The 17402-nt window shown below is 48.2% G+C and overlaps 1 protein-coding gene across 2 annotated transcripts in view; it reads right to left on the reverse strand.

The window, feature by feature from the left end:
* Positions 1–17402, reverse strand: part of slc6a7 (solute carrier family 6 member 7) — an 87024-nt gene that overhangs the window by 38186 nt on the left and 31436 nt on the right. For both annotated transcript variants that reach the window (XM_072262436.1, XM_072262435.1), the window contains exons 2-6: positions 7440–7668; positions 5144–5275; positions 3273–3421; positions 573–622; positions 38–176 (exon numbers count right to left, since the gene is read on the reverse strand). In XM_072262436.1, coding sequence (XP_072118537.1) covers positions 38–176; positions 573–622; positions 3273–3421; positions 5144–5275; positions 7440–7668 — 699 coding nt within the window. The remainder of the gene's footprint in view (positions 1–37; positions 177–572; positions 623–3272; positions 3422–5143; positions 5276–7439; positions 7669–17402) is intronic.

The raw sequence follows: 17402 nt of genomic DNA on the forward strand, positions 1-17402 counted from the left end.
CCCCCACCCCCAACACAACCCCCCGTCACGGACTCACCTTGCCAGAGCTGCGGATCCCTTTCAGGCAGCAGAGGAAGATGAAGACCCAGGCTGCTAGGAGGCAGATGGCCAGCTGCCATCGTACTGGGCCGGGGTCTCCGAGACCCGTGCTTCCGGTCAGTCCCAGGACTTGCTCACTGCCGAGATACCGGACAAAGTGTCACAGCCAGGGGGCACAAACCCCAAACCCCCTCCCCTGAGCATATAGGCGCCATAGCATGCCCACAACGCACTGAACTACTAACTGGTAGGTCTTTGGACTGTGGGAGGAAAGTGGAGCACCCGGCTTGTACAGACTCCTTACAGACAGCACTGGAAGTTGAACCTGGGTCGCTGGGGCCGTAATACTGTTACACAACCGTTGGACAGGTCCCTGGATAGGAAACGTTCAGAGGGAGTTGGGCACATTGTTCGGCATTGACCAGTTGGCCTACTTCCATACTCAGTGAGTCCATAACCCTACAGTGAGAGGCTTTTGAAGCTAGTGAGACGAGGCTCCCATTGAGTAAAGTGGTAAAGCAGGGAGGACTTACTTCCAGAAGACTTCACTGGCACTCAGATCACTCTGGTTAGACGTTAGGTTCTGTGAGGAATGTGAGAACTGTCACCAAACACAGCCCCTCCAGGTTCACGTCCCCTCACTCCCTCACCAGCAATTCAGCTCATTCATCGCCACACACCCAACGTTGAACACAGCCCGTCACCCCTGTACTGAGCACGATGTCAATCTGACTAATCCCGTCCGCCTGGACATGGTCCACGTCATTCCGTTCCCTTCCCGTCCAAGACGAATTATTCTCAGTTACCAGATACTACCTAGAGATCCGAATCAGAATCAGGTTTCATATCACCGGCATGTTGGGAAATCTAAGCAACACACACAAAATGCTGGTGAACGCAGCAGGCCAGGCAGCATCCACAGGAAGAGGTACAGTCGACGTTTCAGGCCGAGACCCTTCGTCAGTCCTGTGTCCGCCACCCCATACAGACAGTGATGCAGCCAGCTGCAACGTTCTCCATTCATTTCCGTGCAGGCATTTACAGGAAAATAAATAATTTATGACAAACTACGAAGGCTGCCAAGCAACCAATATATAAAAGACAAATTGTGCACGTTGTCTAGCAGCCTGTGAAACCCTTCTGTCAGCGAGCTGAAGCACGCAGACTCTCGACCGCATTATCAGTGACCTAATCTCACTGCACTGTATTCTGCGCCTGTTACTGTTTCACCTGCCCCACATCAATCCACATTGATGTCATGATGTGACCTGTCAGGATGGCTTGGGAAACAAAGGTTTCCATTGTATGTGTAACAATAGTGAACCAATTTACCAATTTGACTTTCCCTGGCAGCTATTCCACAACTGTTGGTTTCAAAAACTTGAGCCGCACATCTCTTGTAAACTTCCCCCCTCACACTCTTGAAGCACGTCCTCCAGTTCCACGTTTCCACCTGGAATTAAAGGCTCTGACTGTCGAGCCAGTTTATGACTCTCATAAATTTCCATCACGTCTCTCCTGAGTCCTTCTTCCTGACACACTGTCACCTTCAAATACAAGAGATTCTGCAGATGCAGGAAATCCAGAGCAACACACACGAAACGCTGGAGGAACCCAGCAGGTCAGGCAATCATTGTTTTGGGCCAAGATCCGCCATCGGGACCTGAAAGGAAGGGGGAAGATGCCGGAAATAAGAAGATGAGGGCTGTGAGAGGAGGAAAAGCTCGAGGGTGATAGGTGAAGCCAGGTGAGTAAGCGGGGGAGAACATAAAAAGCTGGGAGGTGATAGGTGGAAGAGGCAAGGGGCTGGAGAGGAAGGAATCTGATCGGAGGGGAGAGTGGACCATGGGAGAAAGGGAAGGAGGAGGGAACCAGGAGGAGGTGATGGTGATAGACAGGTGGGAGGTGGCGGACAGGTGGGAAGTGATGGTGAGAGACAGGTGGGAGGTGATAGACAGGTGGGAGGTGATGGACAGGTGGGAGCTGATGGACAGGTGGGAGGTGATGGTGATGGACAGGTGGGAGGTGATGGTGATAGACAGGTGGGAGGTGATAGACAGGTGGGAGGTGATGGACAGGCGGGAGGTGATGGACAGGCGGGAGGTGATGGTGACGGACAGGTGGGGAGAAGCAGCAAGAGGCCAGAGTGGGGAATTCAAGTGGGGGGGGAGAGGGAGAAATTACCAGAAGTTAGAGAAGTCGATGTTCATGCCATCAGGTTGGAGGCTACCCTGACGGAATATAAGGTGTTGCTACTCCGACCTGTGAGTTGCCTCGTTTTGGCAGAAGTGGAGGATGTGAGCTGGGAATGTGGATCGGAATTAAAATGGTTGGCACCAGGTAGTTTTGCTTTTGGCTGATGGAGCTGAGGTGCTAAACAGAGTGGTCCTGCAGTCTACGTTGGACCTCACCAGTGTATTGGAGGCTGCAAAGGGAGCACCGGATACAGTGCACCCAGCCTGTCCAATCTCCCAGTCTCTGGCTGTAACTGAAATGCCGCAATCCAAGCGATGCGCTCAGCAGCTGGAACATGTCCTCTTCCCATCGCTACCATCAGGGAGCAGGCACACACTCAACGACTCAGGAACAGCTCCTCCCCCTCTGCCATCTGACTGCTGAATGAACACTACCTCACCATTTTTCCTCTATTTTTCCACGTTTTATATTTTTATATTTTGTTGTACTGTACCTTATGGTAATTATTTTATTTCTTGCACTATACTGGTCCCACAAAATAACAAATTTCAAGACATATGTCTGTGATATTCAACCTGATTCTGATTCCGATTCTAAAACCCCTCTGTATTCTCTCAACCAGAGTTTTGTTCCTGGCCTGTGTCCATCCCTCTGTCCTCTGGTCTGGCACCTGAGATGTCCTCCCAGTGTTTCTCTCCCAGATATCCTGCCATCCCCACTCACTCCCCTTAAGAATCCCACCCTTCTGTTCCCATCGGGAATCTCACACTCCCATCCCTACTTGTTGCCCTCAGGAATCCCACTCTCCAATTCCCATTCGTTCTACTTGGGAATCCCACCATCCCATCCCCCCTCATTTCCCTGCTAAATCCACCCTCCTGTTCCCACTCATTCCCCTCACAAATCCTACCCACCCAACCCTGCTCATACCCCTTGCGATCCCACCCTCCTGTCCCACTCTGAAATCCCACTCTACGTCCTCGCTCACTCTCCTCGGGAATTCCCACCGTCCCCGTGGGGAGGGAAGGACCACTTACCTGGCACAACTGAATGTTGGCCGGGGCCTCACACGACCAGGGCAGGGGGTTCTGGAAGGAACTGCCCAGGTAGTAGAAGGTCCAAGCAATAATGACATTGTAGTAAAGGGAGACCAAGGAGGCCACCACCAGCATCCCGATTCCAATCCCTGGCAAAGCAGGAAGAAGAGGGTTGTCAGTCAGAGGTACAGCAAGGCTGGGAGCTGATTACAGTCCCAATCACCAGCAGCCCTGCACATCGCACACAGGGACAGCACAGAGCTCAAACTGATCCTGAGGGTGTAGGCTCAGCATGACAGACTGGACATCGGAGACAACAGATGGTTTATCGGTGGGATGGGCTCTTTCAGACAGATGTGGACATCGGAGACAACAGATGGTTTATCGGTGGGATGGGCTCATTCAGACAGATGTGGACATCGGAGACAACAGATGGTTTATCGGTGGGATGGGCTCATTCAGACAGATGTGGACATCGGAGACAACAGATGGTTTATCGGTGGGATGGGCTCTTTCAGACAGATGTGGACATCGGAGACAACAGACGGTTTATCGGTGGGATGGGCTCTTTCAGACAGATGTGGACATCGGAGACAACAGACGGTTTATCGGTGGGATGGGCTCTTTCAGACAGATGTGGACATCGGAGACAACAGATGGTTTATCGGTGGGATGGGCTCATTCAGACAGATGTGGACATCGGAGACAACAGACGGTTTATCGGTGGGATGGGCTCATTCAGACAGATGTGGACATCGGAGACAACAGACGGTTTATCGGTGGGATGGGCTCATTCAGACAGATGTGGACATCGGAGACAACAGATGGTTTATCGGTGGGATGGGCTCTTTCAGACAGATGTGGACATCGGAGACAACAGATGGTTTATCGGTGGGATGGGCTCTTTCAGACAGATGTGGACATCGGAGACAACAGATGGTTTATCGGTGGGATGGGCTCTTTCAGACAGATGTGGACATCGGAGACAACAGACGGTTTATCGGTGGGATGGGCTCTTTCAGACAGATGTGGACATCGGAGACAACAGATGGTTTATCGGTGGGATGGGCTCATTCAGACAGATGTGGACATCGGAGACAACAGACGGTTTATCGGTGGGATGGGCTCATTCAGACAGATGTGGACATCGGAGACAACAGACGGTTTATCGGTGGGATGGGCTCATTCAGACAGATGTGGACATCGGAGACAACAGATGGTTTATCGGTGGGATGGGCTCTTTCAGACAGATGTGGACATCGGAGACAACAGATGGTTTATCGGTGGGATGGGCTCTTTCAGACAGATGTGGACATCGGAGACAACAGATGGTTTATCGGTGGGATGGGCTCTTTCAGACAGATGTGAGCATTGGGTGCAGATCTGGACATCTGACGTGGGCACCACACGCTGGAATCTACATCAACAAACAACGTGCTGGAGGAACTCAGAGGCTTGAGGTCTGTCAGTGGAGTAGGGGATGGAATTTCAGCTCGTGATACTAAAAGTTTGTACTGTAAAAATAATTAGTTACTGTAACTTCTCATTTCTACCATCGGGGAGGTACAGTAGCCTGAAGACACACACTCATCAATTTAGGAAAACCTCTTTCCCTCAACCATCAGATTTCTGAATGGTCCATGAACACTACCTCAATATTTTGCTCTATTTTGCACATTTTTGTATGCATTCTTATTGTAATTTTGAACATAGAACTGCCCGGCACAGAACTGTGCCAACCCAAATTGCCAACTAAACTCATTGCTTCCGCCTACTGGCCTTCGGGCCAGGTCCTTCCACCTTCCTCACTTCCGGTGCCCATCTGACCGTGGCCACCAGCGTTGTTGCCACGGGCGGCGCAATGTACGGACCTTTCAGCAGGGGGCAGCACTTCCACACAGTGATGGGACCGGCCCCGCCGTATTGTCCCAGGCTGAGCTCCATGAGGAAAAGCGGCAGCCCCGTCACCAGCATCATGATGAGGTACGGGATGAGAAACACGCCTGAAAGACAGAGAGAAACAGGGTCAGAGACAGACACACAGAACAGGGTCAGACACACACAGACACAGAGAACATGGTCTCACACACACACACCAGGGTCAGACACACACACAGCAGGGTCAGAGCCAGACACACACACACACACACACACACACACACACACACACACACACACACAGAGAGCAGGGTCAGAGACACACACACACACACACACACAGAGCAGGGTCAGAGACAGACACACACACACACACACACACACAGAGCAGGGTCAGAGACACACACACACACACACACACACAGAGCAGGGTCAGAGCCAGACACACACACACACACACACACACACACACACACAGAGCAGGGTCAGAGACACACACACACACACACACACAGAGCAGGGTCAGAGACAGACACACACACACACACACACACACAGAGCAGGGTCAGAGACACACACACACACACACACACACAGAGCAGGGTCAGAGCCAGACACACACACACACACACACACACACAGAGCAGGGTCAGAGACAGACACACACACACACACACACACACACACACACAGAGCAGGGTCAGAGACAGACAGACACACACACAGAGCAGGGTCAGAGACAGACACACACACACACACACACACAGAGCAGGGTCAGAGCCAGACACACACACACACACACACACACACACACAGAGCAGGGTCAGAGACAGACAGACACACACACACACACACACACACACAGAGCAGGGTCAGAGACAGACAGACACACACACAGAGCAGGGTCAGAGACACACACACACACACACACACACACACACACACACACACACAGAGCAGGGTCAGAGCCAGACACACACACACACACACACACACACACACACAGAGCAGCGTCAGAGCCAGACACACACACACACACACACACACACACACACAGAGAGCAGGGTCAGAGACACACACACACACACACACACAGAGCAGGGTCAGAGCCAGACACACACACACACACACACACACACAGAGCAGGGTCAGAGCCAGACACACACACACACACACACACACACACAGAGCAGGGTCAGAGCCAGACACACACACACACACACACACACACAGAGCAGGGTCAGAGACAGACAGACAGACAGACACACACACACACACAGAGCAGGGTCAGAGCCAGACACACACACACACACACACACACACACACACACACACACAGAGCAGGGTCAGAGCCAGACCCACACACACACACACAGAGCAGGGTCAGAGCCAGACACACACACACACACACACACACACACACAGAGCAGGGTCAGAGACAGACACACACACACACACACACACACACACACACAGCAGGGTCACAGACAGACAGACAGACAGACACACACACACACACACACACACAGCAGGGTCAGAGACAGACACACACACACACACACACACAGCAGGGTCAGAGACAGACAGACAGACAGACACACACACACACACACACACACACACAGAGCAGGGTCAGAGACAGACACACACACACACACACACACACACACAGAGCAGGGTCAGAGACAGACACACACACACACACACACACACACACACAGCAGGGTCAGAGCCAGACAGACAGACAGACACACACACACACACACACACAGCAGGGTCAGAGACAGACAGACACACACACACACACACACACACACACACACAGCAGGGTCAGAGACAGACAGACAGACAGACACACACACACACACACACACACACACAGCAGGGTCAGAGACAGACACACACACACACACACACACAGCAGGGTCAGAGACAGACAGACACACACACACACACACAGCAGGGTCAGAGACAGACAGACAGACACACACACACACACACACACACACACAGCAGGGTCAGAGACAGACACACACACACACACACAGCAGGGTCAGAGACAGACACACACACACACACACACACACACACACACACACACAGCAGGGTCAGAGACAGACACACACACAGAGCAGGGTCAGAGACAGACAGACACACACACACACAGACACACACTGACACAGAGAACATGGTCTCACTCACACACACACACACACACACACACACACACACACAGCAGGGTCAGACACACACACGCAGAGGTTGACGGGGTGGGTAACAGGAGCTCACCTCCTCCATTGCGGTAGCAGAGGTAGGGAAAACGCCAAACGTTGCCCAGCCCTACGCAATACCCGACGCAGCTCAGCAGAAACTCGTGTTTGCCCCCCCAGCTGCCCCGGCTGTCGGGGGCCTCGGGACCGGGTGCTGGAGGCTGAGCCTGCGGCGAGGCTTCATTCCCATCCTGGGCCCCTACACTGTTCTCCACGGTCCCATTGCTCAGTGTCCAGGAAGCCTGTGTCTGGGGAGAAGATGTACAAGAAGCAGGAACTGGTCAATGTGACTATTGTGATATTGGTTATTATTGTAATAGGATACTGTGAAAAGCTGGTCTTGCGTTCTGTTCATCCTGATCAGATCACTACACAGTGCCCTGAGGCGGGACATGGTAAACCAATAACCATACAGAATCAAGTGTAACACGACCAAAAGGGTGCAACAATAAGGTGTAAGTCCTTGCAGAGAGAGTGACGGCTGCTTGGGCTGGTGGTACACTGCTGTGATAGAGACTCTCGGGCTGGTGGTACACGGCTGTGATAGAGACTCTCGGGCTGGTGGTACACTGCTGTGATAGAGACTCTCGGGCTGGTGGTACACGGCTGTGATAGAGACTCTCGGGCTGGTGGTACACGGCTGTGATAGAGACTCTCGGGCTGGTGGTACACTGCTGTGATAGAGACTCTCGGATAGGCACATGGAGGTGGAAGGAAATTGAGGTGCAGAAAATTTGCACACTCGGCCAGCTCCATCATTAGTACTAGCCTGTCAGCATCGAGGACATCTTCAAACAGAGCCATCCATCACCCTCTTCTCACTACTCAAGTAGCCTGAAGACACAAACTTAATCTTCTTATGAACAACTTCTTCCCCTCCGCCATCAGATTTCAGAACAGACCATGATCCCTGCCACACTGTTTTGCTCTTTTTCCGCTACTTGTTTATATTGTTATACTTCTCTTTATAACTTAGTCATTTTTAATGCATTGCACTGTACTGCTGATGCAAAACAACAGATTTCACATTAGCCAATGACCTAACATGGGTCTTGTATAGCTAGTTGTCAGCACGACGCTGTACTGCACCAGTGACCCGGGTTCAATTTCCGCCGCTGTCTGTAAGGAGTTTGTCCGTTCGCCCTGTGACAGCAGGATTCTCTTCCGCGTGCTCCGTTTCCCTCCCACTTTCCAAAGACGTACAGGTTAGGGTCAGTGAGTCGTGGGCAAGCTGTGTTGGCACTGGAAGTGTGTGTTCACTTGCGGGCTGCCCCCAGCACACTCTCGGACTGTGTTCACCATTGACATAAATCACACGTTTCACTGCATGCTTCGATGTAATGCAAGATTCAATTCAACATTGTTGAATGTCATTTCCAGTACACAAGTGTAAAGGAGAATGAAATAATTGTGACTCCAGATCCGATGCAGCACAAAAAAACAATAAGGTAAGAACACAACAATAAAAAACCAGTAAATTTAAATACATAAGATAGCTTATACACAGAGATTGTACGTCTATAAAGTGAGGGTCATAATTTTAGAATGGAGAAGAGGAATTTCTTTAGCCAAAGAATTGTGAATCTCTGGGATTCATTGCCACAGGCAGCTGTGGAGCCAAGCCTTTATGTATATTTAAGGCAGAGGTTGATAGCTTCTTGATTGGTCAGGGCATGAAGGGATACGGGGAGAAGGGAGGAGATTGATCGATTCTTCATTGGTCAGGGCACGAAGAGATACGGGGAGAAAGCAGGCGATTGAGGCTGAGGGGAAAATGGATCAGCCATGATGAAATGGTGGAGCAGACTCGATGGGCCAAATGGCCTCATTCTGCTCCTATATCTTATGGTCTTATGGAGTGTCTGTACATAAAGTGATTCTGACAGGAAATGATGAATAGTGGTGGTGGGCGGAGGTGTTGATCAGCCTCACTTCTTGGGGAACGCTTCTGTTTTTGAGTCTGGTGGTCCTGGTGTGGATGTGACATAGCCTCCTCCCTGATGGGAGTGGGACAAACAGTCCATGAGCAGGGTGGGTGGGATCCTTCATGATGTTACTGGCCCTCTTCTGTATATACGTCCTTGATAGCGGGTAGGCTGGTGTCGGTGATGTGTTGGGCAGTTTTGACTGTCCGTTGTAGAGGCTTCCTGTCTGTTGCAGTGCAGTTTCCGTACCATGCAGTGACGCAGCTTGTTCGGATGCTCGCTACTGCACATCTGTAAAGTGCTGTGAGTTCATAGTCTAGCTCTCTTCAGCCTCCTCAGAACGTAGAGGCATTGGTGAACCTTCCTGACTGTGTAGAGTGTGTTCCTTATCATCTTTATAAATCTTCCTCTTTTACTGCAAGTTCCAGCAGCTTTTCATCATTTAACCATTCTGTCTTTGGGTCTTCGTTCCAGACTCTATCTTCACAACTTAAAAACTCTGCCCTCAGTTTCAACCTTCAAAAATGAATCACTTCACACTTTCCTCGGTTGAATTCCATCTGCCAATTCTCAACTCATCGCTCCATCCTGTTAATGCCCCATTGTAACCCTCGACAATCTTCAACACCACCAGCCTTCATGTCATCTGCAAACATACAAACCCACCTAACATTTCCTAATCGAAGGGTTTCAGCTGAAACGTCAACTCTACTCTTTTCCTAGACGCTGCCCGACCTGCTGAGTTCCTCCAGCATTTTGTGAGTGTTGCTCGGATTTCCAGCATCTGCAGATTCTCAAACAACAGGAATTCTGCAGATGCTGGAAATTCAAGCAACACACATAAAAGTTGCTGGTGAATGCAGCAGGCCAGGCAGCATCTCTAGGAAGAGGTGCAGTCGACGTTTCAGGCCGAGACCCTTCGTCAGGACCTACACGAAGGGTCTCGGCCTGAAACGTCGACTGCACCTCTTCCTAGAGATGCTGCCTGGCCTGCTGCGTTCACCAGCAACTTTTATGTGTGTTATTTGCAGATTCTCTCGTTTCCCATTTCCTAATCCAAGTCAGTTATATAAAAATGACAAGGAGCAGGGGTCTCAGAACAGCTCCCCAGGAGCACTACTGGTCACCGAACTCCAGGCAGAATGCATTCCACCTAAAACCACCCTCTGCCTTCTGTGGGCAAGCCAATTCCGATCCACACAGCCAAGATGGCTCCCTGGATGCCATGCCTCCTGACTTTCTGAATGAACCTATCGTGGGGAACCTTGACCAACACCTTACTAAAAATCCATATTGTTAGAGAGTGCAGAATGATGTTCTCCCAAAGGGTGAGAATGTCTGTGCGTGACTGAGTTTAATTTGGGGAGGCTGACGCACAGGCCATCACCGTGTGATCCTTGAGAGATCAGGGTGAGGGACTAGTGGACTGGGGACTCTCCCTGCACTGCCGTGGTGTGTGTCGTCATCTTCCATCAGCCACACCATGGAGGTCTTGGTTCAAACAAATCCAAAATCCATGTGCATTTCATCCACTGCTCTACCTTCATCAATTGTGTTTTGCTACATCCTTAGATGTGTGACGGAGAGGATACTGACCAGCTGCATCACAGCCTGGGATGGAAACACCAATGCCCCGGATGGAAAATCCAACAAAAGGAGGTGGATACAGCCCAGTCCATCACGGGTAAAGCCCTCCCCACCATTAAGCACATCTACTTAGAACGTTGTTGAAGGAAGTCAGCATCCATCATCAATGCCCCCACCGCTCAGTACCTGCTGCCATCAGGAAGGAGGAGAAGGTACAGGAGCCTCAGGGGCCATATCACCAGGTTCAGGAACAGTTATTACCCCCTCAACCATCAGGTTCCTGAACAAGAGGGCTTAACATCACTCATCCTCACTTACTCCATCACTGAAATGCTCCCACAACCCATGGGCTCGCTTTCAAGGACTCTTCATCTCATGTTCTCAATATTTAATGCTCCTTTAATGCATTTGTTCGATATTATTTCTTTATTTTTCTTCTTGTATTTGCAGAGTTTGTTGTCTTTTGCATATTGGCTGTCCACCCTCTTGGTGCTGGCTTTCGTTGATTGTATTATGGTCATTGGATTTATGGAGTGTGCCTCCAAGAAAATGAACCTCAGTGCTGTACAGTCTGACATATATGTACTTTGATAATAAAATTTACTTTCAACTTTGAAATTTGAAAGAATTCAGTCAGGCTCGTGAGGTATGACCTGCCTCTTTGAATCGGAATCAGATTTAATATCACTGGCATATGTCGTGAGATTTGTTATTTTGCAGCAGCAGTACACTGCAATACATAACTTACAATATAATAGTATAGAAAAGATAAATAAGTAATGCAAAAAAACCCCAAAAAAAAACAAAATCATGAGGTAGTATACATGGGTTCATTGTCCATTCAGAAATCTGATGCGGAGGGGGAAGAAGCTGTTCCTGAACTGTTGATTGAGTGTCTTCAGGCTCCTGTACCTCCCCCTTGATGGTAGCAATGAGGAGAGGGCACATCCTGGGTGATTGGGGACCTTAATATTGCACGCTGCCTTTCTGAGACATTGCCTTTTGAAGATATCTTCAAGCTGGAGAAGGTACTGCCCATGATAGAACTGGATAAGTTTGTAACTTTCAAAATTTATAGAAAATGTATTATCAAAGTACAGTACATATACATCACCACATACAACCCTGACATTTGTTTTCTTGCGGGCATACTCAGTAAATCCAAGGAAAATAATAGAATCAATGAAAGACCACCCCCAACACGAGGAACAAATGACCAGCGTGCAAAAGGTAACAAACTGCAAATAAAATAGAAAGAAATAGTAATAACTAGACAGCGGGGTGACCCTTTGAGAGAAGGGTAGTGCAGTCTGATGTGACCAGAATGAACATTAAATGTTCCTGAATGCTATTGGTATCGCTTTGCTTTGGAAACTGAAGTAGAAAACCTCCGTTTATTAAAGAAGAACGACGTGTAGCAAAGCAAATATAGCTGTTCGTCATTTAACGAAGGACACTTTTGGTGGCATCACTTCTGGTTTATCTGCCACCCTTGTGCCTCTCGTTGTCATTCTGGAGATATGCAGCCTTTTCATCCCCCATCCCTTCAGCTCTTCTGCTTTTTGTTCTTTGTCTCTGATCCTGGAGACGTGCATTTCTCTGCTCCTTTGTCTCTTCGTCTCTCCTCTTTCTATGCCAGTTCTTGTCATTTTGGAGACGTGCATGCCTCTGCTTCTCTGTCTCTTCTTCTCTCATCTTTTTTTATCCTGACTCTTTGATGCTGGAGTCGTACGGCCACAGCCTCATCCGATTCTTGTTCTCTCCCTCTCCTTGCCGCTTCTTGACAACGTTTGGTGTTATCTCTTGACCATAATGTCCCCCTTCCCTTTCCGTGCAGCATAATTAGGCTGACCATTTTTTTTACCCTAATGCTGGATAGAAGATATGAAGCAGTAACAACAAAGGATGCTGATTATTCTTGATGATGTGGTTGGTGCTCTCCTAAATGGATGTGATATAGTCACCACTGTCCTTTGACTGTAGCAAAGGGTTTTATGGGTGTCTTGAAGTATGTCGTTACAATAAGATTTAATTATCTCTTATTGATGGGTGGCAGTTAGATCTGTCCCAATCCTGCACATGCTGATGTGATTAGCAGAATGTGACCCCTCGAAATAGAGCTGCCCTGCCCTTTTACTCCAGTAGGAGGCGCTGCTGAGGCTGGCCGTGCACATGCGTCGGGCTGTCGCGTCCCGATTTCCATGATGGCCGATCGGATCTCCGGTGAAAGCCAGCCTGTAGGTTTTTGGCAAATGAGCAATTTTATACGAATATATAACCCCGAACTTTGCCTGCATTCTGTAAGTTAGCGCGTTTTAATTAAATTTAGCCAAAAGAAGTGCCACTGTAATGCACTGTTTGCGCTAATTGGAGGTCACAGACAGACAGACAGACAGAGCACTAGAGTTTTAGTAGTATATAAATAGATAATAATAAATAAATAAGCAATAAATATTGAGAACAGGAGATGAAGAATCCTTGAAAGTGAGTCCATAGGTTGTAGAAACATTTCAGTGATGGGGCAAGTTAAGTTGAGTGAAGTTACCCCATCAGGTTCAGGATCCTGATGGTTGACAGGTAATATCTGCTCCTGAACCTGCTGGTGAGGGTCCTTAGCCTCCGCAGTCATCTGTGGTAATAACTTCCACAGATTCACCACCCTCTGGCTAAAGAAAGTTTTCCTCACCTCTGTTCTTAATGGACGTTCCTCTATTCTGAAGCCGTGCCCTCTGGTCCTAGACTCCCTACTGTAGGAAACATCCTCCCCATTCCTCTCTCTGTCCAGATCTTTCAATATTTGATTGGTCTCAATGAGATCCCCACCTCATTCTTTTAAGCTCCAGTGAGTACAGGCCCAGAGCCATCAAGTGCTCCTTGTATGTTAACCTTTCATTCTCAGGATCATTTATGTAAATCTCCTCTGGACCTTCCCCATTGCCACAGCACCTTTTCTTAAATAAAGGGTCCAAAACTGCTCGCAATGCTTCAAGTATGGACTGATCAATACCTTATCAAGCCTCAACATTACATCCTTGCTTTTGTATTCCAGTCCCCTCAAAATAAATACTAACATTGCAGTTGCCTTCCTCACCACCAACTCAGCCTGCAAGCTAACCTTTAAGGAATCCTGCACGAAGATTCCCAAGTCCCTTTGCCCCTCGGATTTTTGAATTTATTCCCCATTTAGAAAACAGTGTATGCTTTTATTTCTTCTACCACAGTGCATGACCATGCATTTCCCAACACTATATTCCATCTGCTCCCTCATTGTCCATACTCCCAATCTGTCCAAGTCGTTCTGCAGACTCCCTGCTTCCTCAGCACTACCTGCCCCTCCACCTACAGTATCTTTGTATCATCCACAAAATTGGCCGCGAAGCCATCAATTCCTTCACCCAAATCATTGACATATAACATAAAAAGAAACAATCGCAACACCAGCCCCTGTGGCAGCCAACCAGAAGAGACTCCCTCTATTCCCACTCTTTGCCTCCTGCCAATCAGCAATCTCCAGCCATGCTGGCATCTCTCCTGTGACACTATGGGTTCTGATCTTGTTCGTTAGCCTCATGTGTAGCACCATGTCAAAGGTCTTCTAAGAAACCAGGTACACAACATCCACTGACTTTCCTTTGTCTATCCTACATGTTATTTCCTCAAACAATTCTAACACATTTGTCTGGCAAGGTTTTCCCTCAAGGAAACCACGCTGCCTGTTTTGTCATTTGCCTCCAAGCACCCCAAAACCTCGTCCTTACGAACAGACTGCAACATCCTTCCAACCACTGAAGTCAGGCTAACTGGCCTATAACTTCCTCTCCTTTGCCTCTCTCCCTCCTATAAAGTGAAGTGACAGTTACAACCTTCCAGTCCTCTGAAATCATTCCAGAATCTAGTGATTCTTGGAAGATAGTTGCTAGTGCCTCCACACTCTTTTCAGCCCCCTCTTTCAGAACCCTGAGGTGTACAAAGTAAATTTATTATCAAATAGCATACTTATCACCATAATACAACCTTGAGATTTATTTTCTTGCGTGCATTCACAGTAGAAACATAACAGAATCGATTAAATACTGCACCCAACAGGATGGACAAACAATCAATGTCCAAGAACAATTATCAGTGCAAATACAAAAGAATAAAGAGATAGATAAAGAAATAAATATTGAAAACATGAGATGAAGAGTCCTTGAAAGTGAGTCCATAGGTTGTGAGGACAGCTCAATGAAGCGGTGACTGAAGTTTGGTTCGAGAGCCTGATGGTTGAGCGGTTATAACTGTTTCTGGGTCCTGACGCTCCAGTACCCTGACGATGGATACTGCCTTCATGCAACAACACTCCATGTAGATGTGCTCAGTGGTGGGGAGGGCTTTACCCCTGATGGACTGGGCCATATCCACCACTTTCTGTAGAATTTTCCTTTCAGGGGCATTGGTGTTTCCATACCAGGCTGTGATGCAACCAGTCGATACACTCTCTACCTCACACCTGTAGATGTTGGTCAAAGTTTTAATTAACATGTCGAACCTACTCAAACTCTTAATTAAGTAAACAGTCTATTTGGTCTCAGATACTTATCTACCTTCACGTTTCAGTTTCCCACGCAGCTTCTCCTTAGTAATAGCAATACAACTCACTTCCGTCCCAACACTCTCCCATTTTTGCTAGTGTATTCCACAGTGAAGAGTTATGCAAAATACTTAGAAAGTATGTTCGCTTTCTTTGTCCTCATTCTATCACTTTCTAGCAGTTTGATATCTACACTTTGTCTCTTTCTTACTCCTTATACAGTATATCTGAGAAAAACATTTTGTATCTTGTTTAATGTTATTGGCACTCAACAAATCCCCCCTCTCAGGATCCAACACCAACCTGATCTTCCCAATCTACCTGCAATTTGAAATCCCCTATGGCTATCGAAACATTGCCCTTTTGACATGCATTTTCTATCCCTCATTGTAATTTGTAGTTCACATCTTTGCTACTTTTCGGAGGCCTGTATATAACTCCCATAAGGGTCTTTTTACCCTTGCAGTTTCTAACTCAATCCATAAGGATTCTATATCTTCCGATCCTATGGCAACTCTTTCAAAGGATCTGATTTCATTTTTTACCAACAGAACCATGTCATCCTGCCTCTCCTTTCGATGCGGTGTATCCTTGGATGTTAAGCTTCCAAATATAACCTTCATGATTCAGTGATATCCACAGCATCATACATGCCAATCTGCAAATGTGCTGCAAGTTCATCAGTCTTATACCGTATACTGAGCACATTCAGATATAACACCTTCAGTCCTGTATTCACCCTTTTTGATTTTGTCCACCTTTTACATTGCAACTCATCCTGTTGACTGCAAGTGTTCCCTATCATCAGCCTCTCCTTGCTCGGAGTCCCAGTACAGGTAAACCAGCTTAGTAAGTACTGTAAACCAACTGCCCCATCCTCAGCCCCTTGGGTTCAGGTGTAGGCCTGTGAAGGTCAGACCTTCCCCAGTCTGCCAGAGCCTCGAGAGATAGTATGGATGTGATGGTCTGAAGAGCCTGTTCCTGCACTACATGCAGTCTGTCAACCGGTCTCACACCACACTTACGTCACACCTCAAATTCCTCAGTCCCATTACTGCTGACAGAGAGGAGGTACAGGAGCCTGAAGACACACGCCCGGCAGGTCAGGAACAGCTTCTTCCCCTCCTCCATCAGCTTTCTAAATGGTTCATCAGCCCACGAACACAACGTCACAATGCTGCTGTTTCCTGGCTCTGCTTCTGTACCTTTAATGTATTCATTCATGTAACTTGTGGTAGTTTTTTATACATCACACTGCACTGCTGCCACAAAACAGCAAATGTCATGACATATGTACGTCAGTGATGATAAACCAGATTCCGATTCAGATTTTCATTTTTTGACTAGCACAGACGAGCCGAGCCAAACAGTCTCCCTTTGGGTTGTGAATTATCAGATTGGGTAGATACATGCAGGCTTTTCCCCTCAGTTGGGTGAAAACTAGAACTAGAGTCTTAGAGAAGTACAGCACAGAAGCAGGCCCTTTGGCCCATCTAGTCCATGTAGAAGCCATTTAAACTGCCTACCCCCATCGGCCTGCTCTGGGACCCCAGCCCTCCACACTCCTACCTGTCCAAACTTCTCTCAAACGTTGAAATGCAGCTCACATGCACCACCGCACAGGCAGCTTGTTCCAAATTCTCACTACTCTGAGTGAAGAATTTTCCCCTCATGTTCCCCTTAACCTTCACCTTTCACCCTTAACCCATGACCTCTGGTTTTCCCACCCAACATCAGTGTAAAAAGCCTGCTTGCAATTACCCAATCTATACTCCTCATAATTCTGTATACCTCTTTCAAATCTCCTCTCAATCTTCTGTGTTCTGAAGAAAACTGTCATAACCCATTCAGTCTTTCCTTATAACTCAGGTCCTCCAGACCTGGCAATATCCTTGTAAAT

The sequence above is a fragment of the Mobula birostris genome, chromosome 7, assembly GCF_030028105.1.
Source record: "Mobula birostris isolate sMobBir1 chromosome 7, sMobBir1.hap1, whole genome shotgun sequence".
Taxonomy (NCBI): Eukaryota; Metazoa; Chordata; class Chondrichthyes; order Myliobatiformes; family Myliobatidae; genus Mobula; species Mobula birostris.